Source organism: Lissotriton vulgaris, chromosome 9, assembly GCF_964263255.1.
Source record: "Lissotriton vulgaris chromosome 9, aLisVul1.2, whole genome shotgun sequence".
NCBI classification, from domain to species: Eukaryota; Metazoa; Chordata; class Amphibia; order Caudata; family Salamandridae; genus Lissotriton; species Lissotriton vulgaris.
The window spans coordinates 339623473-339645961 of NC_141697.1; the positions used below are offsets into that span (position 1 = coordinate 339623473).

Below are 22489 nucleotides of genomic sequence, written 5' to 3' on the forward strand. Positions count from 1 at the left end.
CACCGCCTCTCCACAGACAGACAAGGGCTAAATGAAGATATTCCCTGGCATTCTCTGTAAACATCCAACACATTGTTTACTACCTGACTACACTGTATCCATCAAACATGAGGTTGTATTCCTACTACACCACTCCATCATGGCCGTCATGACCCAGGTTAACACGTGACCTACACAGTGGGCGTCTCCCGACGCAACCTGATGACGGGTCTACCTATAAATATCCCACGCCCCCTTGGCTCTATACCTATTCGAGCTCGGCGGTGATGGGTAGGTGACTCTGCACGGACACGGGTAACTTGAGGTAAGACCACTTAGCTCCCGGTATGCTCCAATTCTATCTGGAACCATACCTAGACCCTCCATAACCTTTAGTTCCTTCTCCCTAGCCTGATTTTTAGGCAATTCCTGTTGTACCGACCCGCCGACAACTCAGGTGGTCATAAATCCAAGACCTTTAGGTGAGTTTATAATAAACCTGGTCACGACTTGCCAATTTTCTGATCCTAGTTCTCTCCCTGAGATAGCAGTTGCGTTTGTAACTATTGTTTTTAATCACAATGCACCCACCACGAACACAAGGTATAAGAGTGTTCACGAGACTATGCACTCCTTATACATCACAGGCATGTTCGTGTATGTGTGACACTCCACACACCACCATCACTTCACTGCACCGATATGATAGATTGGCTGCTACCATAGATAATTGTGTATATCATATATGATACTTGCTTTAATGGTTTCTTTTATCTCCATCCTGCAGGCATAGGATTTCCCCTGAGGTAAACCATATGAGAATCATGACACTAGCATGTTTCCCCCCCCCCTTTTTTATAACTCTTCACTCACAACTCCACTAGGTCCTGACGAATCGCGGGAAATCCCCAAGCGAGAAACATGTTGACCGACCTTCACACTAGTCTTGCTTTGGGACACGCCACGTAACTCTTCGTGACCCAACAAGCTAACTACACCTTTTAATGGTAGTAGTAGGACCTCCAGAATAAAGTTTTTTCCGGGACCCTCTACTACATTAAAAAACTTCACTCTTCTAGTTCAGGATACTGATTGCCCTGGCCCACATACCCGCACTTCACCAACAGGCAGCTGGACAAAAAGATCTCCGCCAAAGAGCCCCTCTTTGAGGTGAGCCCGTCGGGGATTGCACCGCCTCCCCGACGAGGAGCAACCGCCGATGATGAAGCATGACATCCTTCGGGGTGTGTGAGGCAAACATTTCCAACTTAATGGATGCCCAAGGGTGTTAACATACACCTTCGGTACAGCCAGTCTCCCTTCACTACCTACCAGGAACAGTTCAGCATCTCCCGTTTGTTGTTTACGTGTTCTGTACACGGGCACACGCTGATACTGGACCTTCCACCCTCTCTTGAGGTGGTAATTGGTGCCCGTTTGATCAACAGATCGCTCTCCCCCTTGTTTGATGACTACATAAGAAAGAAAAAGCCAGTCTCGATCAGAAAGTGGGCAAACTTTTGGTGCTCGCCTGACATCACAGAGCAGAGTTTATATGCGGACGAAAAAAATAAAAATAAAATGGCGCACATGCAATAGCCTTGCTGCATACCTGTCGAGGTCACTAGAGGTAAACCAGAAAAAGATGCCAGGACAAAGCAGCACAGCTTTCCAAAGCCACCGAGAGAACTTTCGTCCCAAAAGCTCTGACTTCTGATAACATCATGTAGGAGGACTTTCCATTCACTAGAAAGAAGGGACTGGGATGAAGAAATATATATCTGCTATAACAATGAAGATTGCAGTGCAGTTAGCCGTAGTACACTTGTAGAAGGTGAAACCTTCCTTATTTGATGTATAACAATGATGTGAAGACCCACTACTGTAAAAATATTATTGTTGACAAAGCCACCAATGTGCTGGCGGTCAGGACAGTGTTTTTTATTAAATAAGATAAAAGGTTTGTTTATATATTGTTTCACAAAAATACCTAACATAATTGCGTATTTGAAGTTAAAAATGAGAGTTTTCAGCCTTATGGCATCCGATTCGCTAGAACCTTTCTTTAAAACAGTTTGTTACAACCTTGTTAACAAAACATGTAGACGGATACTATACAACATAAGAAACGAGCGATATAGCAAGAAAGAAACAATATAATCTCCATTCAAGAGATAATGTAACATTGGTTGGGAAAATATATAGTAGCGGAAGGTTAAAAAGAAAAATAAATAGCTGAAACACATTAACAAAGCCAATTACTCTTGCAAAACACTTATAAGGTCCCAATGACGAGACCTATTGGCTATGCTAATGCTTGTTCCTTGAAGGAGCTGACAGATCCTCTGCATGGCCCAGTTATGGCATCCAACCTCTACAAACAGTTACTGTTAGGTCATTCATCTCTTCCCTAGCCTCAAAGATGAAGTTAAAGCGTGTACAGGCTTCTCCTGTGGCCTTGCACAAGGAAGGGACTCAGAAGACCCTAGCTTGAGTTGCTAGATATCTAAAGTCTCATTTAAGTGCTGCTGATCTGGGTGAACAGGGCGAAAATTCTTTTTCAGAGTTTCCTTTCACTGCTGCCAAGGGTCCTCACTGCCAGGTACCACCCCTACATTTGTCCTTATGTGTATTGATGTTGCGATTGCTGATATATGCAACAGTTATATCCATGGCATAACCACAGGCAGACAGCGAAACAACTAATTAAATATTTGAAATGAAGCAGACATGAGAGCATGTCTGCGTCGTGCAGCCAGGCTGAATAAATCTGGGTTAGCAGCAGTGTTTCATTTGTAAAAAAAAAAAAAAAAAATAAACAGGTGCAGGGCTGCTCTGATGAGCCCACAGCCAGTGCTGCCTAGACTTTATTCCACCTCCTGCCTATTTCTTCCACCAACTCACACTTTCCTGAATCTTTATCTCGACCTTGGGTCTCTTTTTCATCCTTTATTTCTCGCTTCATCAATTCTTTCCAATATTTATCGTCCCCTTCTTTCTCTATTTTCTCTAGGTCAAATTATGAAAAATAAGTGCATGTTACCCAAAAACGGGTGCCTGTTCCCACCTGTACACATTAAGCACTGGTTGGCAAGTAGAGGCCACCACAACACTTCTGCAACCTACGGTGCCTGTTTCTTCAAACCATCTGAATTGTACATTTCTGTACACCAGACTTCTCCAACGAGTAGCTCATGGGTTACTGGTAGCTCTTCAGCTACTATAAGTAGCTATGCTGTGTGCAGCCAAGCACAATACATTTGAAGCTTTTGCTTGGTTGATTTGATGTATATGATGCCCACTAATGTAGCCTTGTCTGATGAGGTCAGTTTTATAACTCTAATAATATTAATAGCTCAGGATGATTTTCATTGAACATAAGTATTTCTTACAACAGAAAAAGAGTTCCTGCTATACGCACTTTAGGAAGGTTTAGAAAGCCCATCTGCTTTGTCAGTGCCCATTGACAACTAACTCTATGATGTCATTTATTACGTTAAGGAATATTGTTGCCTATATTTCTACTCATCCTTTAAAGTCATCCACAGGAACTCTATTGGGTCTTGGGCTGCTGCGCTGTTACCGAAATGTGGTGATTTTACATAGATTGGAACTGCTCTACATCTATTACATCTGCTTTCGGCTTTACCCCCTTGATGTTCACTTGGTTAGCATCATAGAGGTAGGTAGGTTAATCTTCACATTCACTAGCCAAAATTTCAGACTTAGTCTGACGTAGCCCATACTTGTTACCAAGCTAACAATTGTTATAGAGTAGGAGATATGGCCTAAAGGCTAGAGAGCTACCTGTCTTGGAAAAAAGCGAACACTAAATGAGCCGCAAGAGGCGCTCATTTATTATTTACTGCTCCTTGAAGGTGTGCCCAATAACGTCCTGCAAGGCTGTGTATATGTTTTTTCTAAGCTTAGTGATGTCCCTAGAAGGGGCAGGGGCACCACCATGCTTTTCAACGTCGTGGAGGAATGCGGGGAGGGCAGCAGCCCTCCAGAAACATTTTAAAAAATCAGAAAGTCTCTTGGGTCCTTAAATCATTGACTCCAAAAGAACTTACCATATTTTTAAAGACCTGCTTAGCTGGAGCTCTATGCCCAACCCCCCACAGACAGCCAACACTCTGCTCCGCACGGCTGAAGCCCATGTGCAACATAGGGGTTTTGGTAGGGCTTGGCCACAGCCCCTCAAAGTCAAGCAACCCTAAACATCGCACTGCCATCGCGACCCCAAACGACTACTCACCTGGCAACCATAGTGGGTACTGGTGGGAGCCAGCATTTTTTTCATTAGTGGGTGCCCACCCATGGCGCCCACACCTTATCTTTTTTAGGGGGCCACGAGGTCAGCCACTTGGCCCCAGCTGGCTACCTTTGCATGGGCCAGTCCTTTTCAAAAAATATTCTGGTGGGTGCTCCATTGCCCATATGGGGCCCTCACACTGCCGGCTTTATGCGGAGGGCATCTGGAGTAGATTTAAATCCCCAGCCAACTCCACAGTCAGCACCATTGTGGGTGCTGGCGGGAGCTGGAACATGTTCCTGTCCAGTTGGGAGCAGCATTTTTTCTAGGGACCTCACCATGCTAGGCAAAACAATTAAATAGTCTTGCATGGCATTATAGGGCAAGAAGCAGTTTAATAAATGGGCAGTTCCTACTGCTCATTTATTATTCACTTATTTCTGTAAATATTGTTGTGGGTGTCCTGGTGCCCACCCACATTATAGTAGACATCTGCCGCACTGCCTGAATCAACGTTTCGTCTATCATAATGGATTTGTATATATTCATGTTGGCTGTTGAAATTAATTCTTTGAAATGACCATTTTTGTATCGTATATACACAATTGAATTTCTGTTATATCAAATGAATTATGAATTATACAGAAAATAAGTAAATAAATCTATCATGTTAATTTTCTCTATGTGTACACATTGCTTCAATTAGGGTGTTTCTTTATTAGATTTAAATATCCCACATACAGAGAAGTATTCTAACTAATAGGCCTTGGTGAATTTTTTTCTAGCTATAATTTTCTCATACTAGTTCTATTCCCTATGTTATAGCTAGCTGTTTCTATAGGGGTCCCTTGTTTTCTAAAAAGCCCACCCATATTATATCTGTTGTTTGGGGGCAGCGGGGGGCCAAGGGCACCTGCGGCCCCAGATAGCACCCACAGTGGGTACTGGCAGGAGCTGGCATTTTTCTTCCTATATGAGTGCCCCAGTGCTCACCCAGGAACCCTGAGCTCAACTTATTTGGGGATCTGTGTGGAGAGTCCTTAGGCCCCTATGGCCATAGCTGGCTCAACTGGTAGCAGCGGGCTCTTTTTAAAAATGTATATGGACAATCGCGATAGATTTGTGAAGGATCTAATAATATCGGAGAACAAAATAAACTTTCTACACAGTTTGCTCTATGATGTTTATATAAGCACACAGTAAATAGTATAAACACTTTCTCAAATTCAAAAAGCGGAATACTTTGTGCATTGTGTCCCCAAGTTAAATGGAACCAAAAACATGACTATATACAATGAACAGTTTACAAGATGTTAGACCTGTCAGCCCTAGGGTGGTCTTTCCCTATTTTTTTTCGCCCTTGCCCAATTTTTTCCACCTTCTTTTTGTTGGCCTTAGGTCTCCGAGCGCCTTCCCATTGCTAATCAATGCTAAGGTGCAGGTGCGCTCTTCCCCCAATATGGCTGCCACAGACCCCTGCTACTGCAGCGTGGTCTTTCTAGACGCAATCTAGTAGCCAGGAGCTGGCTGGAACCCCTAAACATTGTTGCGACACCAGCCTGCCTTCCTTGCCCATAGCTAGAGTGAGGAAGCTCCTGGAATCTTCCGGAATACGGGAGTGGTTACCAACTGCCATCTTAGAGAGTGGTCACCTGACCTGGGACTATAAAAGAAAAGGGAGGGAAACTTTCCAGTCAGTTGGGGCATCACTGACCTGGGGGACCCTATGCAGGAGATTTACGCGGTAGGGCCTAGTCAGGAACCTATACCACTGGGGGTGACAGGGTTTAGGCGCTGCCCACCAAGCTGTGTGAGGAACACTGAACTAGCCCACTGATCTGGCCCAGCAGGAGGGGAACCCAGGGACCACCTGAAGTGACCTGCTGAGGAAAACCTACAACTCAATCCCCCCCCTCCTCAAGAGACCAAGAATCCGTTCTCTACAAACGGTGTAGGAACCATCTAATGCCAAGAAGACCTTCTAACTGTCCACAGGACTGTTGGGGGATCAACCAGGTATTGGCACTGTGTCACCCCCTGCGCTCCCTGTCTCCATCTGGGCCCCCTCTGCTGTTTCGCCACTGTTGTGTGGCCTGACCTGCCTTGACTGAAATTGAACTGACCTATCTGCCCAGCGCCCTCCTACTGCCCCTCCCCCCTGAGAAGCGCTGACATTTCAGAGACCATTGATGCCCCGGAGCGCTATGGCTGAGTGCTAGCTCCTGAACTGCCTAATTTGTTTGTAGTGCTAGTGGGCCATCAGGCGCTGTGTGCTCCCGTGAAGCGCTGCTTGGGAAGAGCGCTGTGTGACCCGGAGCTCTACCTCGTCCCCGCGCTGCCTCAGGGAAGAGCTAGCAGACCAACTCACCGCCGCAGCCCTCGCCGCGCTGACGCGGCCCCGCCGTGCACCAAAAGCCGTCAGACCCGTAGCAGCCTTGGCGCTTCCCCGGTGAGCCTGCCGCCTCCAACTGCAGCCCCTCGGTGGCCCCATGAGCCAAGAGAGGGCCGCCACAAAATCTCGTCAGGCCGCGGTAGGCCTCTCGCTGTGGTGAAGCCTGCATCACCCCCGTCACGTGGTGGGGGGAACGCCGGCACGTCACTGGCCACGCCCCCACCTTGCCCGCTAGCCACCCGCGCTGCTATTGGCGGCCGGCTCCACATCCTCCAGGGGCAGCGATCCGAAGGAAAGAGTCAGCGGAGCTAGCCTGGGGCCGGAGGGAGGCCCGAGAATAGCGCTGGAGCCGCGCGGGCCTCCCCTGACTGGCCTTCATGCCCCCTCATCTGGATCTGCGCAAGGGCTCAAGAAGAGCCGAAGAACACCGGGTAATTCCCCCGGGGAGAAGGTCGGAAGACTCGGAGGACAAGCAGGGCCCCTAGGAGTGAAAAGGGGGGCCCCATGTCCGCCCCTCCCCCGGGGAAGACTGTGGCCGGGCCCTGTTGGCCACACAAGTACTGTAACTGGGCCAAGGCCCCAAAAGGCACCATGAGGGGACCTCAATTAAGGAAAGTTAACCCCTGACTAGGGGGTTAGTTAGTTAAAGTCTGCTTTCATGAAAATCCCATTGTTCTTACCTCTACCCACCAGAAGAGTTACGCTTGTTTATGTATCGTTTTTGGCCTAGTGAAGAGAATGAAAAGTTAAGGCCTGCTCACTCTGGTTACCGGGATTGCACCTCCTTGCCTAAGGAAATGCTCATGTTACTTTGATGCATGGTTTATTAGTGCTTAAAGAGATACCTAGTGCTGAGTAATAAAATATTTTACTCCTATCCTGCTGAAAGGATTATTTCTAATGAAATGTTTTACTCCTATCCTGCTGAAAGGTTTACCCTTGCCTAAGGAAATGCTGACTAAATGCTTTGCTAACTGAAATGTTACTCAAATGTCTCTATAAGGAATTCCTTGCAGGTGCTGACTAGGAGCAAGGCTGAAGCCAGGCCTATAGTTATTTACTATTTAATATTTATTTATTTATATATTTATGGCTGAGTGATGAAAAATATGCTCTTTTAAGGAAATGTGTATTGAGTTAATGCTACCTTGATTACTGGTTTACCCCGAATGAACTATCAACCGTGACCTTATTCTTGATAAAAGTACATTGTTTAATCAATCTCACTGGTGTGATCTCAGTCTTTGCGTGCATTTATTGTTCCAGTGGATGTGTGTGCTGTGTAGTCACTTAACACCTAAGCTTTCGGGTGCCTACCCGCTCGAGCCAGGCTACCCCCGGAGAACTGGTGACCACGGGGCTAATCACGTTCACACAGGCTGCGCCACTTTTACCAATTTAGGTGTCCCTACACTAGGAGTCCTGAAGAGACCCCACATTCACAGAAGGGTCAAAACGCCGTCGCTGTCGACAAGTTTATAGAACAGACCACCTCACAGCTAGTGTCACAGTATTTCTAGGCTGTAAACATGTATATTGATGGGTCGTTTCTTGGAATTTATGGAAACCTCTTGTAAACAGTTCATTGTATATAGTCACGTTTTTGGTTCCATTTCACTTGGGGACACAATGCACAATGTATTCCAATTTTTGAATTTGAAAAAGTGTTTATACTATTTACTGTGTGTTTATATAAACATCATAGAGCAAACTGTGTAGAAAGTTTATGCCCGATTGTGCATATACATTGCTTAAATAATTTTTTCTTATTATCCACTGGAACCGCTGTTTCCTTGTATATAACTAGTACCCTGGTTCCTTGTAAGTAGGGTTCCCCTGTCTTAAGTTGTGGCCAGTGCCCACCTGGGGCACCAACACTGCTGGCTCCAAATGGGGCTGCTGGAATAGCCTTAAGGCCCTTGTGGCCCCAGCCAGCTCCACAGTCAACACCACACAGGGTGCTGGCAGGGTCAATGCCTTTCGTTGCTCCCGCCTAGGCAGGAGCAGCATTGTTTACTGCTTCCGCCTGGCGGGAGCAAAGTTTTGTTCCCTACCCAGGAGAGTGCGGGCACTGTATATGGGTGTGCACCCTGGTACACTGTACAGTATTTGACTCCACCCGATGGTGTAATATAAATAGAAAAAGCAAGACCCTGCCAAGGTACGTCACAAAAGGTCCCCTAGAGGATCCACAGCAATTATAGAAGGGGCGGCATTAGCTATGTATCAGAGCCAGTGACATCAAGGAAATTTAAATCAGTCCATTATGTTTTTGAAAAAATATATATTTTTCTTTTTATTGGATCTGACATTTCTGAGATACATTTAATATATAAATACAACAGGTTCTGTTGATAAAACAGGAAGGGATATTTCATATGGTGTTTGGGGGAGAAATTTTTTTTCAGTAGTTATCAGTGTTCCACACACTCATGGACAGATCTAGGGACTTCACAAGCACACATATACTCAGGGGATCAATCACATTCACATACATTCATACACTTCTATCATATATGTACAGCAAGGCCTGCAACAAGGAGATAAAATTATGGTTGCATGGACGTAAGTGCAAAATAAGAGGGCATGAAAGATGAAAACCGTTGTCCACAAGGACTAGGGTACTGCCGTTCTTATGGGTAACGCCAACGCGCGTTTAGGTGTTGGGCACCTTCGTCAGGGCGAGCGGGTACAGCCAGGGAGGGGAACACACACGATAGGATCAATCAACCGGGCATGGGGTTAAATAGAGAGTCAGATGTTTCCAAATGCGTTTTTGTCGTCTCCAGGTTCTGGAGTGGAAAAGGAATTCCAACCGGATTAGGGCTTCAGACAATCCAAAGCTTTCATGTCCTTCACAGGGGTCTCTTGTCAGCCGAAAAGAGGATCCTGCTTTCTTTCCTTCATCAGACTTTTAAGGAGTTCATGGGCCGGGTTGACATACATTCGTCCTGTGCCCCGTGCATAAGAAGAATAGAGACTGATGGATAAATGCAATTACTGCCGCGCATGGTATGCCGAGTCACTGAGGAGGTAGTAGTTGTGGGGGATGGCTTCCAGGGGATTGCGAGTGATGACTCGGAAACGTGGGATCCCGAGGTGGATTCCAAGCAGTCGGCTTCCAGGCTGCGGGGTGTGGAGCTCTCGCCCCAGCCAGCTCCACAGTCAGCACCACACAGGGTGCTGGCAGGGTCAACGCCTTTCGTTTCTCCCTGCCTAGGCAGGAGCAGCATTGTTTACTTCTTCCGCCTAGCAGGAGCAAAGTTTGTTCCCTACCCAGGAGAGTGCGGGCACTGTGCATGGGTGTGCACCCTGGTACACTGTACAGTATTTGACTCCACCCGATGGTGTCTCCGGGGCTGATATCAAATTTTGCCTCAAGAATGGGGCCTGCGCGCCTGAGAAGGCTCAGGAAGGTGGAGTGCATACCCCTGTTGTGACGCTTGTGCCAAGAAACGACCAACGGACGGTAAGTAAAATGAAGTATTTTACTACAAGCACAACCTGGCATCGGACCACCTAAATGACTCAACTGCAACTGTCGATCGTGGAGTGCCGTCCGCTTCACATTCTACACACAAACAAAGAACATGGAGAAAGAACGTAGAGAGCATGGATGCTCCAACAAAGGTAAGAGAAACAATAATATATCATTGAGTAGCATTGTAACATTAAGTGGCATCATTGTTACATTAAGTTGCATCACAACACCTCCTCGCCCTTTAATATAAAATAAAGAAAACAAAGAAGACAACAACAAAGAGGAAAAACATTAGAAAAGAAGAGAGGAAAAATAAAGTGAATAAATCATGATCTAACATAATCCTGAAGATACACAGGTGGTCTGCGATTCCTAACAGACAACTCAACATCAGGAGAGTTAGACAAACCAGCATGGCCCTATCCCCTGATTCTTTGGGAAGAAGAAAACAACTCATTAGAACGTGAAACATCTTCAACAACTTTAGAACGTGAATCCTTCCCAATAACTTTATCAGGCATATACATCACTCCCGAACACCCTTCATCATCTGTGCAACACTTGGAAATACATCCACCTTTTTGGTACAAAGCGACTCTGCATATATTCCAATGCGCTCCTCCTTCGATAACAACAAAATACCTTCTCACAATGACAACCCTGAAAGGTCTTTTGAACTTAGTGTGACCACCTTTAAAGCTGCCAGACTTCAACTTGACCCAGTCACCAACTGAGATCTTAGAAGGAAGAACATCAAAAATAGGATCATCTCCAGAGGATACACAATTTTTGAGCCAAGATGGGACAAGACGTGAGCCAGGAAGACGCCCTCTCATAATAAAAAATTGAGACTTCAAGGTAACACTATGAGGAGTCGTGCAATAAGCCCACAACATGTCTTGAACAAGACGTTTGGGAGCCAACCCATTGGCTAAGGCGAGTTGTAAGGTACCTTTGACAAGTCTGTTCGCCCTTTCCACAATCCCATTTCCCATAGGATTGTAAAGAGAAGTACACAAATGCCTCACACCACACTTCTCAAGAAAGCACCGCATCTCCCCAGAAGTGAGTTGAGTCCCATTGTCAGTAGGTAAAACTTGTGGAATACCCTCACGCAAAAATAAAATTTCAAACACACCAATCGTAGAATTTGTAGTAACGTCCTTCAAGAATTCAAGATGCAACCATCTCGAAAGCACATCCACAACCACAGCAGCAAACTGCATGTCTAGGGAAAACTCAGAAAGAGGGCCAATAAAATCAAGACAAATAGTGTACCACGGCTCACCAGGATCCTCAATGTGGCCCATCGAACTCTGAAAACCAACTTTCAATCGCTTCTCGCTCTCCTTACAGAGTGAGCAATCAGCCACCCAAACCCTAAGCTGATCATCCATGGCAGGCCACCAAAATTCTTGCTCAATTCATCTGATAGTCATACCTTGGCCCAAATGACCCTCATGTGCAAGTTTAAAAATGTGCAATCTAAGAGCAGCCGGGGGCACAAATCTCTCACCTCTCATAACACATCTTTACCACTCAGAGACAATTCATCCAAAAGTTTCCAATAGTGCTTAACTGATGCTGACACCATACTCTCACGAGGTGAACCTTTCTTAATAAGAGCAATAACATCTTGCAAAACAGAATCACTGATCATGGCCTCAGACCACTGAATTTTAGAAAAAGACCCCAAACTGCATTCACAAAGACCAAAAACAAAAGCAACAGCTTCTTCACTTTCCAGTTTGTTGACCACCTCCTTGTCAACCGTATCCCAATCAAGTGACATACGCGACAAGCAATCAGCTTGTAGATTTCTCCAACCATGAATGAACTCCACATCATAGAGGTACTCTTGTAACCTTGCAGAAAACCTAGCAAGACATGCTAAACCCTTTCCAGCGCCTCCTGCCTACAGGATTTTTATTAGAGACTTGTGATCGGCCCTTAACACAAACCTAGAGACCCACAAATATACTCTGAAATACTCTACTCCCCAAGCTTCATCAAGAGCTTCACGTTCTATTACCGTCTATTACCGAATAATTCCTTTCAGCTTGAGTTAGAGTTTTTGATGCAAATGCAATTTTCCTCTCAGTGCCCTTCTGAAGTTGGGATAGTACCACACCAATGACAGTAAGACTAGCATCAACTGTGAGAAATGACTTACAGGAAACACTGAAAGGCGCAAAAATTCCAGCATTACAAATTTGCACCTTAATTTTTGAGAAAGTATCAGACTGATCACTACCCTAATCAAATTTGCAACCTTTGCGAAGAAATTTCCTTAAAGGTTCAGATAAATCAGCAAATCCACACACAAATTTAGCATAATATTCAACAAGGCCCAGAAAAGACCTGAGCTGGTCCTTGTCCCCTAGAGGAGGAGCATTTCTTATGGCTTCCAACAGATTCTTTTTGGGAGAGATGCCACCGCTGGAGATTGAGTACCCCAAACAGTCAACTTGACTAGTGAGAAAGTTAAATTTTTCTTTGTTAACTGTGACACCCTGTTGCTCCAGCTTCCACAAAACTTGCCTAAGAGTTGCATCATGTTCCTGAGTAGTCTTTCCTAAAATCAATATATCGTCTTGAAAGTAGACTACACCAGACTGTCCTTTGAGCATATTCAACATCATTCTTTGGAAGACACTTGCAGCCGAAGCTAGCCCAAAGGGCATGCGAGTGAACTGAAAAATGCCTTCCATTGTGATAAATGCTGTAAGAGACTTGGAGTCTGGATGCAATCTGATCTGGTGGTAAGCACTTCTCAAATCAATCTTGGAGAAATACTTACCACCCCCAACAGACTGCAATAACTCATTAATGTTTGGCAGTGGAAACGTGTCTGTAACTATGTCTCTATTTAAAGACCTACGGTCAATGCAGAAACGGAGACGGTCATCTGAGTTGAGTGTCAAAAGTACCAGAGAAATCCAAGAGGACGCCTCCACAGGTTCAATGACTCCAGATTTCAATATTCCATCAAACAGATCGTTAAGACCCTATCTCACAGACAGAGGAACTTTCCTAAGTTTGTGTTGTACCGGGCAATCATTGGGCTTGAGAATGATCTCATGCTGATACCCTTTAACACAACAAAGTCTATCCTCAAAGACTCTGTGGGCATCTTGTAGAATATCATGAACTTGGATGTCATATTCTACAACCATAGTTTGATTATACGCTCTCGGATTGATGACAATAAGCAGGTCATATTGGTGCATCCAACCAAGGATTGGGGGGCCCTCTTTAGCAACATAGATTTTCCCATGGGTGGTACGTGAGTCAAAAGTAATCTTGCCAGACATGTATCCCAAGACATATATAGACTGGCCCTGATAGCCGCTGGGTTCTCAAAGCCTGAGTTGTGCGTTCCAGTGATGCGGAGGACAGAAGGTGACATGAGGGGCTTGCTCGAGAAGGCGGCACGCGACTCAAACGGTCACGCAAATCCGAAAACACCACAAAAGAGCAAAATACCTCAAAAAGAAGCCAGCAAGAAGAGCAGAACAGCGTCGGAGGCAGAAACAGCAAGACACCTCATCCAGAAGAGCAAGAACTATGGAAGTCAGCACTAAAGAAGAATACGGTGAAAAATGGCGCAAAGTTGTGCTCAGAAGAGTAGAAGATCGTCGCCAAAATTGTTGTGACGCTTGCTCCAAGAAACGACCAACTGACGGTAAGTAAAATGAAGTATTTTACTACAAGCACAACCTGGCATCCAACCACCTAAATGACCCAGCTGCAACGGTTGATCGTGGAGTGCAGTCAGCTTCACATTCTACACACGAACAAAGAACATGGAGAAAGAACGTAGAGAGCATGGAAGCTCCAACAAAGGTAAGAGAAATAATAATATATCATTAAGTAGTATTGTAACATTAAGTGGCATCATTGTAACATTAAGTTGCATCATAACACACTCCCTCCCCTTCAATAATAATGCCGGGCCCCAAGGTCCCCCGAGCTGCAACTAAGGCATGGGGGCTTCATGCCCACCACCCCTTTCAACATTCTGTCGGTCCACTTCTGGTAATTGGCTCAGCGACGGTGGCCCGGCACCCCCATCTCCTTTCACATATGTGCAGGTCCGTCCCAGGGGATGTGGCCCCCAGGGATATAATCGGCTCTTGAAGGGGGGACTCATGCCCCCCTCCCTTTCACTATTATGCCTGTCCCTGGGGTCATAAATGACCTGGGGAAGGGAGCCACGAACAACCCTCCCCTTGTCGGGCTGGGGGGTTGGGGTCCCCAGGGCAGTAATTGACTCGGTGAGCGAGGCCTCTTACATGTCCCATCTCCAATATATATTTTGTTTGAGTGCAGGCCCTGGCAAATCCCAGGGCAGGGGTCATTTTACTTTTAAGAAAATGAAGGGAAGCTGCAATTTTGTTTTCTTTTTTACCCAATTACGCAGGAGTACCTCAGGATTGTGTAAAAAACGTTTTTTTTTTTTAATGAAGGGCCCCAGAGATGGTCTCTTAGTGACCTGCTCACAAGGGCTAGTGGGCTGGGTATTCCTACCCTGACCCATTACATTGTTTTTTTTGTTTGCACATTTTCAGGACAGGGCACCAAGTCCCCGAATTCTCGTAATGGCTGCTGCAACATTATTGTTCATATTGCGGCCAGCCAGTCAGTGTGCTCGCTCCCACTGGACCCTCATTCCCACAGGAGCAAGATGGCCCAAGAAAAAAAAAGCCTCTTCAGGTAATTTGTACACTCATTTGTGTTAAGTTGTGCTTGAAGGACACTTGTCCCTCGAGCCCAACCATCCAAATATACAAATATTTTTTAACCTTCATTTTTCAAAAACTACTAAACGGATTTACACCAAACCACAGAAAGCACATTTTCTGGGCCAAGATCTATCTCCCTGCTAAATTTTGTGCCATTCCTTGCAGAAGTATCATATTCCCGAAAAAATCTATGGAACATTCATGGCTATTTTGTGTTCTGGGACCACCCCCACCCCCTTTTTCTCAGGTTCCGCTTGATGGCTCACCCCAATACTCTCCAGGAAGGATCGAACTGGAAAAGAGCGCTTTTTTTAAAGTTTTGTTAGGATTCATCAAACGGCCCCAAAGTTATTAGCAAACCAAAAAAGGCATTTCCTATGGAAATGCAGACCTTGCTTATAACTACCCAGTGGTAACTGTCACTGGGTAATATATATAGTATGTTGTTAGTGAACTCATAAATGCCAGGATAATCTTTGCTTACATTTAGCCGTTTTTCCCCTCTTGTTTAACTTTTGTTTGATGAAATGTGCACACTCCCTGATGGGGCTAGGCAGGCCATTTGCTCCTTCTGCTATCATTGCTAATCCAAATAACTGACTAACCTATCCACCACTTAAAATGTACTTGCATGTTTCACTATACTAATTCAACACTAATCCTCTATGGGTCCCGGGGTACCGTGCTACTTGCTGAAAAAGCGCTTTGACGCCTCTTCAGGGGTAGTAAGTGCTATATAAATGCAATTACAATACAATACAATACCTTTTGCAGGGGCCCACTGAGCCTCTGTCCTCTCACTGTTACACCATTAACTTTACCTAGGGAGTTTGCACTGACAGTTGATTGTCTGAAATCCCAATGTGTATGGGGTCACTTAGATGGCCAAATTGTGAGCAAGGTGGTTTTGAGTATCCAGCATTATTTAGGGGAGGACATATCATTGTGAAAGATCTGGTTTTGTAGGAAGTGATGAAAAGTTTGATTTCATTTGCAGCGTCCATTGACTTCAGAGGTTAAGAGGTTAAGGGGTGTTAAAAGGATAAGCATTGATCATGAGTTAATTCTGCGAAGCAGACGCATGGTCTAGGGTGCAATGGCTAAAGTGTTGTCACTGGTACTATACGATTAGGTTTCAATTCCAGACTTCCGCAGTTGACCATACGGGATCCTCGACAAATCACTTTTATTTGTTAGTCTAACCGCCAACAAGAATGCTTCAAAATATACTGAATGGCGTCTTACACTCAGCATACAAGAACCAGACATCTACACAGAATTCATCACAAATTACCCCGAAACTGGTCCCAGAATGCTTGGTTACGGTCCAGAGAAGACCTGTCCTGCAGTTCAGGCTGGACTGTTCTCATGAGGAGCAGGGTCAAGATTGATTTGCATATGAAATTGGAGATAAATGTCCTGTTATGTATGAAACATGCAATTGTGATGTGGCGTTGGCTGAGATAACTACCGGCATCACGTGTCCTTGTGTTCCTTTTTCCTTTTCAATGAAAAGATGTTTTAAAAAAAAAGGCTGATTTGCATATGGCTAGGTCCAAACTGGGGTGCCATAGTGAGCAAAAGAAAAATGGATTCAACCCTGATCTCGACTGTGGGTAAGTGATTGAAAAGTTTCAGCACTTCATCCATCATCTTGTTGCATTTGCTATGTTTGCACTAAGTGGCCAAAGGTATGCCCAGACGTGGGTCCCTGGCTTGCTGTACCACTGGATTCAAGCTAGCCTGGCTGAAATGGGGTGATATCCCGCAACCGATCCTAGGATGCTTGTTTATGGTCCATGGAGGACCTAGCCTGGCAGTTCGGGCTGGAATGTTCCCATGAGGAGCTGGGTCTAGACTGATTTGCATATGGCTGGTTCCAAACTGGGGTGTAATAGTGAGCAAAAGAACAAATGGATTAAACACAGATCTCTAGACTGGGGGTGTGTGGATGAAAAGTTTCACTACTCTGTCCATCATCTTGCCGTGTTTGCTATCTACATGAATTCTTTATTTTTACCATTATGTCTGTGGTGCTTGTAGTTAGACCAGGTGGGAAAACTACACGTTGACACTGGTCTGCTGCCAACCTTGTCATGTACCTTAAAGTCCGCAGGAGGGCTGATGGCCCCTCAGTTGTATATCACTTTCTGTCCTTGGCCTTTGGTGGACTCAGCCCCAGCTCTCCTGGCCTTTCAGAGACACTGGCTTGTTTTGAAAGCACCCTGTCCTACAGGTCAGATCTCATTGGCACTAATCCCCATTCGCACACAATTTCTTTTCAGAGGCAGGCTTTCTTTTGGCATGAAGCCAAAGACACATACACACGAAAAAAGGTGGGCCAAAACACTCACACCAAATAAACAGTGCATCACTCAACTCTCTCCCGTGATCTTACGTGGTAAGTAAACCAAAAGATTGTTTTGAAGTAAATGAACGATCTTTCCCAACAATATTCTGAACTAGCAGATGGCAAACCTACAATACGATGAAAAGTAAAGTTTGCATGCTAATAGAGTGAATGAGTCATGTATGTCTGCCCCCCTTATGTCTCTCGCTCAGTGCCTTTCTCGAAAATTATGAAGCCATTTAATGTATAATTCCCAAATTGACTGGTCTCTCTTTTGGCCAACTTGTCCTTTCGGTCTCCAACGGTTTGTATAAAACGCTATAACCGCGATAATGCGAAACTGGCCATCGACCATTCTCGGTAGCGAGGCCCTGGAATGAATGGGCGCTTGAGGAGGGCAGTAATGGCAGTCTGCCTGTTTATGCCAGGCAATGCTGTCTCATCGGAAACTGCTGATATTGAGGTCAAAAGTAATTGTTTATTTCGAATATGGATTTTTTTTTTACAACTCGGTCTTTTCTACAGGTCTTTGGTCAGTGACAACCCGTTCTGTCTTTCAGCACAGTCAGGTGGAAAAAAGACATGCATCTCTATTAGCTCCTTCAGAGGCAGAGTTTGACAGCTGTGCTCAGCTGTGTGTTATTCGTGTCAGCTGGCAGTCTCCGACCAGGGCTGGCCCGGAAACAGAAAGAGACGAAGGTCTACCGCCCCGCCAACAGGTTCAAAACGACAACAGGAGGTCCCCAAACCTGCCCGAGGAAGCATCATTGTCTTAGTTCATGCAATAGTGTGTGGTGATACTTTATGCCCGTCCGGTCATGCCAGGTACAACTTGTTACGCTATGGTATGTTTTGTTATCTTAGCCGAGCTGTTGGAGGTTATTATGTCTATGTTCAGTACTAGTGTTCGAAGGACTTAAAAACTCTTATTAAAAAACTAAAATGTCGTGCTATGTTAGTACAGTAGTGCTTCACACAGTATTGTATATAATTATATACATACCCCAATTTACAATTGGGTTATGTTGTCATCTTAGTACAACCATACTTCCTACGTGATGCTATGTTCTCTTTGTCTATGTTATGTTAGTGTAGCCATACTTCATGCATGATGTCATGTTATACATTAGCCATGCTGCAAAGTTGATGGGCCGCCATGTTATGGCTGATACAGCCTATTCTATGTTGTGATTTAAGTTATTCCAGTCCTATGTGTTACAACATAGGTGGTGTTTCATGCCAGACTTTCCTAATGCCAACAATAGTCCAGTCGAACCCATTAAACTGCCCGTATTTGTACAAGCGATCTCATGTAGTGCATATAAGTGGCATTATCCATCTAACCTTATCAACCTAGACTATTTTTTGATGTGCAAATCTATTTCCTGGAGTTAGAGTATAATTTGGTTTCAGAGAATAACCCTGGTCAGTAGTAAGGTTTGTTCACTTCCATATATTTTATGGAGAAATCCAAATCAGAGGCATAATTATCCGAACAGTCTCTTTCTTTCTCGAGTTCAAGGGGACTCGGATTTCGTCCCAGCATCTTGGACGAAAACAACTGCTGAAAGAACTTTTCCCCGGTGCCGATAACATTCTACGCACGCACTTCACAAGATGCGGTGGCTTAAAGAGACAAAGAACCCTTCCTTAGCAAGACTAAATAAAGTGTTTTTTGCTTACGTAACCATAACATGTTCGACACATTAAAAGCATTTTCCATGAAAGAAAAATATTTCAAAGCATCCCCCAAAGAACTTCTCAGCGTAACGTAAAAGTCACTCTGTTATGTCATTTTCGGTAGGGTAGAGATATGTTATGTTTAGTCAAGATGCGTTTGCACCATGCTATGTATTGGGTGGGGATTCGCGTGCTGTAGTATCTTCAAGTGAGCAGCTGTCAATTGTGCAGCAGGTGCAGACGCACCGGGATCTTCGCGTCCTAAAAAATCCCACCTACATCTACATTTTACCACCCAGCTAAAGCTGGCGATGTACATGCTCGCATTAAAACCTAAACCATCGTTGCGACGCCACTGCTCTTCTTCGAAATCATTTTGTTTTTCAATAAAACTGAAGGGTATACGCATTTAAGACGCGCATCTTTCTTGCACTGACACGACGAAGAACTCAATGGAGGGCTTACCTCATGTTTGGCATATTCAAAGTCTTGTGTTGTATACTCTTCCTTCTCCCTCAAAGTCTGTTTTCAGGACAGCGCCGCACCTGGACGGACACAGATCCTCCTCTGCGAAGCGCCCACCGGAAGTCGCCGGGACCCGAAGTGCGCAGAGCGGCGAGCGGCAGCGAACAACGGAGCCGAGGCGACGGGCCGCGCGCTGACTGGGACACTGGCGCGAGCCCAGCGAGGCCACCTGGTTTTGCTTAGCGCTCCTTGGTGATTCTGCATCAAACCAATTGGAGGAGGAATGCTAAAAATGAACACTTCGTTTTCTATGTCTGCTGAACAATGCTTCTGGGGGCCCCAGTCTGGGGACGGCTGGTTTATATCACCAGCTGGCCCAGACGGGCCACTACAATCTCGAGGAGCCTGCCAAGAATAGGAGGGATAGCATACGTCCCAAGGAAAAAAAATACACACTCCCAGACTGAGCGCCTTGGTGCACTTCCAACCTCTGGAATGCAAAAATACAAAATAATTTTTTTTTTTTAAATACAGCGCTTCATCCGTTGTCAAGAGGTTTCTGATGGCGCCAAATACTTTGGCGTACAAGGAGATTGACGCAGGGATTGATAAAGGGCGTTGCTTAAGATCACAGTGTTCAAGTAGAGATGCCGAAATTAGACGCTAGATCGCCTTGTACCAGTCTTCAATGTACCCACTAGGCCTATCATCCTCTCTGGCTCTTAATGAAGGACAGAGTCCGATTTTATAGCATGTGGGAAGCAAAATAATGGCTAGATTTGAAGTTGTGGATCTATTCTGGCAGAGAAAGAAACAGAGTGGTCATATAAACTATGTGAGGAGGGCACACACAGTGTTTACGAGGGAGCGCCTGGCACACCCGTACATGGTGTATCCGTGTTATTTTTCTCGAATTTGTTCGTACGTCATTGTATTGGTTGCCAAGCAGTAGTTCTATATCTCAGGGTTTCTAGTAATTCACATTGTTCCTGTATTTCCTGGTGCATTTTGTCCGTACAATAGATGTCCTTCACGAGTGCTGTGCTGTGTAGAAGATTCTGGAGTCGGCTCATGCTAAGATGCTGTGATGTCATCAGTGGAATGTTGAGGAGGGGCTGGGAGGCAGGTGGAAGGAGGAGTCTGGAGAACTAGGACTCGGGTGCAGAAGCAGAAAGAGGCCGAGGCCAGGGGATAATGTTTTTCCCAGGTAAACGTGTTAGAAACATTTGTTGAGACAGCTCATGGGTTAACTTGCATTTAGAGAGTCACCCAGGACTCTCCCTTGGCAGAACATCAGATGTGTTTCAGTGATGCTACTTCTGTAACAGAGCTGCACCGGAGAGGAAAACCCTGATTCAAATGCATCTGGTGAACTGACAGCATTGCAACCAATGGACAGCATGAGGTCAAGGAGTCTTGTCTTTGTTTGGGGGAGGAGGCAGTTGAATTGGCAGGTGTGACTAAAGAATGGTGCATCAGGCGTGTATTACAGTAAGAAAATGGACTCAAATGAGATACTAGTTTATAATGTTCACCTACTGGAAGCACGACAGTAAAAGGGATGATAATTTAATTCTCGGTCTAAATTAATCCCTTTTAATCACCAAAATGTGAGAGTGCAGCTGGTTAAGAAATTGGACTACTTAATAGGATAACCTCTATTTGAGTCTGAAATTGTTCATGGGAACATTGCGTTTATATAAAGTGTTAATTTTAACAAGGCGCAGAAAGTATGTACCTAGAGGTGGGTCCAGCAGAGATTTTGACCTTTATGTTTAAGTTGTATGTTAAGGTTTTAAATAATGAAAATATTGTTTTACACCCAGAAATATGGAGTTTACATTGTTTATGCTGCACACTGAGCACCTTATGGTTAGCAATGTCTTTGACCATCTTGCCTAGAAAAGGGTTTCATGGGTTACTACCTGTAGATATTCATCGAGGCAGAGTGCACACAACATCTTTTGAAAAGGGTTATTAGAGGGAGAAATGTGAAACTAGACAGAGAAGTGAGTCAGAGTGGTGAGGTACAGAAAGGACTAAGAGAGAGAGATGGAGAGCAGTAAGGTTTTAGAGATATCGAGAGGGATAGAAATTAGGCTGTGTGAGAAGTGAAGTGGAAGGAGGCGAGACACAGGGAAGCCAGATGGAAAAAGCTCATTGAGGTAAAGAAAAAGGGATGTGGTAGAGATAGAGTTGAGGTAGAGGGATAGGATCTGGACTGATATATATTGGCACAGAGAGAGGAGCAAGGTCATGAGAGATGTAGATATGAAGTTGAGTGAGGCAATTTGGCTATATTGAGGGCGAAGTGAGTTAGGCAAAGGTGAGATAGATATAGCTGAAATAGAGAAGAAAGAGGTTAAGACACGGGGATAAGGCAGCTGAGTTACAGTGAAGTAAGGCGAGAGAAATTATATGAAAAGACATAAAAGCCACCAGCTGCCGGAGAGTGTGAGGGTAGTTCTGGGCAGACCAGGCATGCACACAAAGGGGTAGATTTGTTATTGAGTGCAAAGGAGAGCAGCAACAGAAACTGCTGTGCTGTGTTGCGCAAGGAGGAGAAAGCGGCGCAGAGCCATATTCTTAAAAATCATCTGCCGCTGCTCGCTACCCCTACGCTTCCGAACAACCTTTGCACCTGGCTGATGAGCCCTAATAAGGTCAAACCCAGTCCGGGTTTGCTTGAGATCGGGTGCAGGGAGGACCAGGCCTGGCAGTTCGGGTTGGACTGTCCTCAGTGGATCAGGGCCAAGATTGATTTGCATATGGCTAGATCTGAACTTAGGAGGCATGGTGTGCAAAATAAAAATGACTGAGATGCCGCCAGAGTAATTACCGGTGGCGGAGATTAATTCAATCTATCTTTTTGTTGTGTACTTAACACCTTGTGTGCTTATGACGGCTCCTGGCCGTCATTAGTCACAGTAATCATGTGCTCATGACGGCCGGGAGCCGTCCGAACGTTGCCGCTCCGCCCATGCGCAGTTAATTCCCCGCCTGTGCGGGAGAATTAATCAGTGGGCGGAGTTCGAACGGCTTCCGGCGTCATGAGCACACGCCTACTGTGACTCATGACGACCAGGAGCCGTCCTCAGTATGCCAGCGCCACGCCCAGCCCTGTTACCTCTCGCACCGCGGG

The 22489-nt window shown here is 45.3% G+C and overlaps 1 protein-coding gene across 2 annotated transcripts in view; it reads right to left on the minus strand.

The window, feature by feature from the left end:
* The window catches only part of FBLN5 (fibulin 5), a 272407-nt gene extending 252668 nt beyond the window's left edge, over nt 1-19739 (minus strand). The window contains exon 1 of one of the 2 annotated variants that reach the window (XM_086937681.1): nt 19348-19739. In XM_086937681.1, the coding sequence (XP_086793807.1) occupies nt 19348-19361 (14 nt within the window). In that variant the 5' untranslated portion in view covers nt 19362-19739. The remainder of the gene's footprint in view (nt 1-19347) is intronic. The other variant, XM_086937680.1, reaches the window with a different exon arrangement.
* Between the last annotated feature and the right edge of the window lie 2750 nt (nt 19740-22489).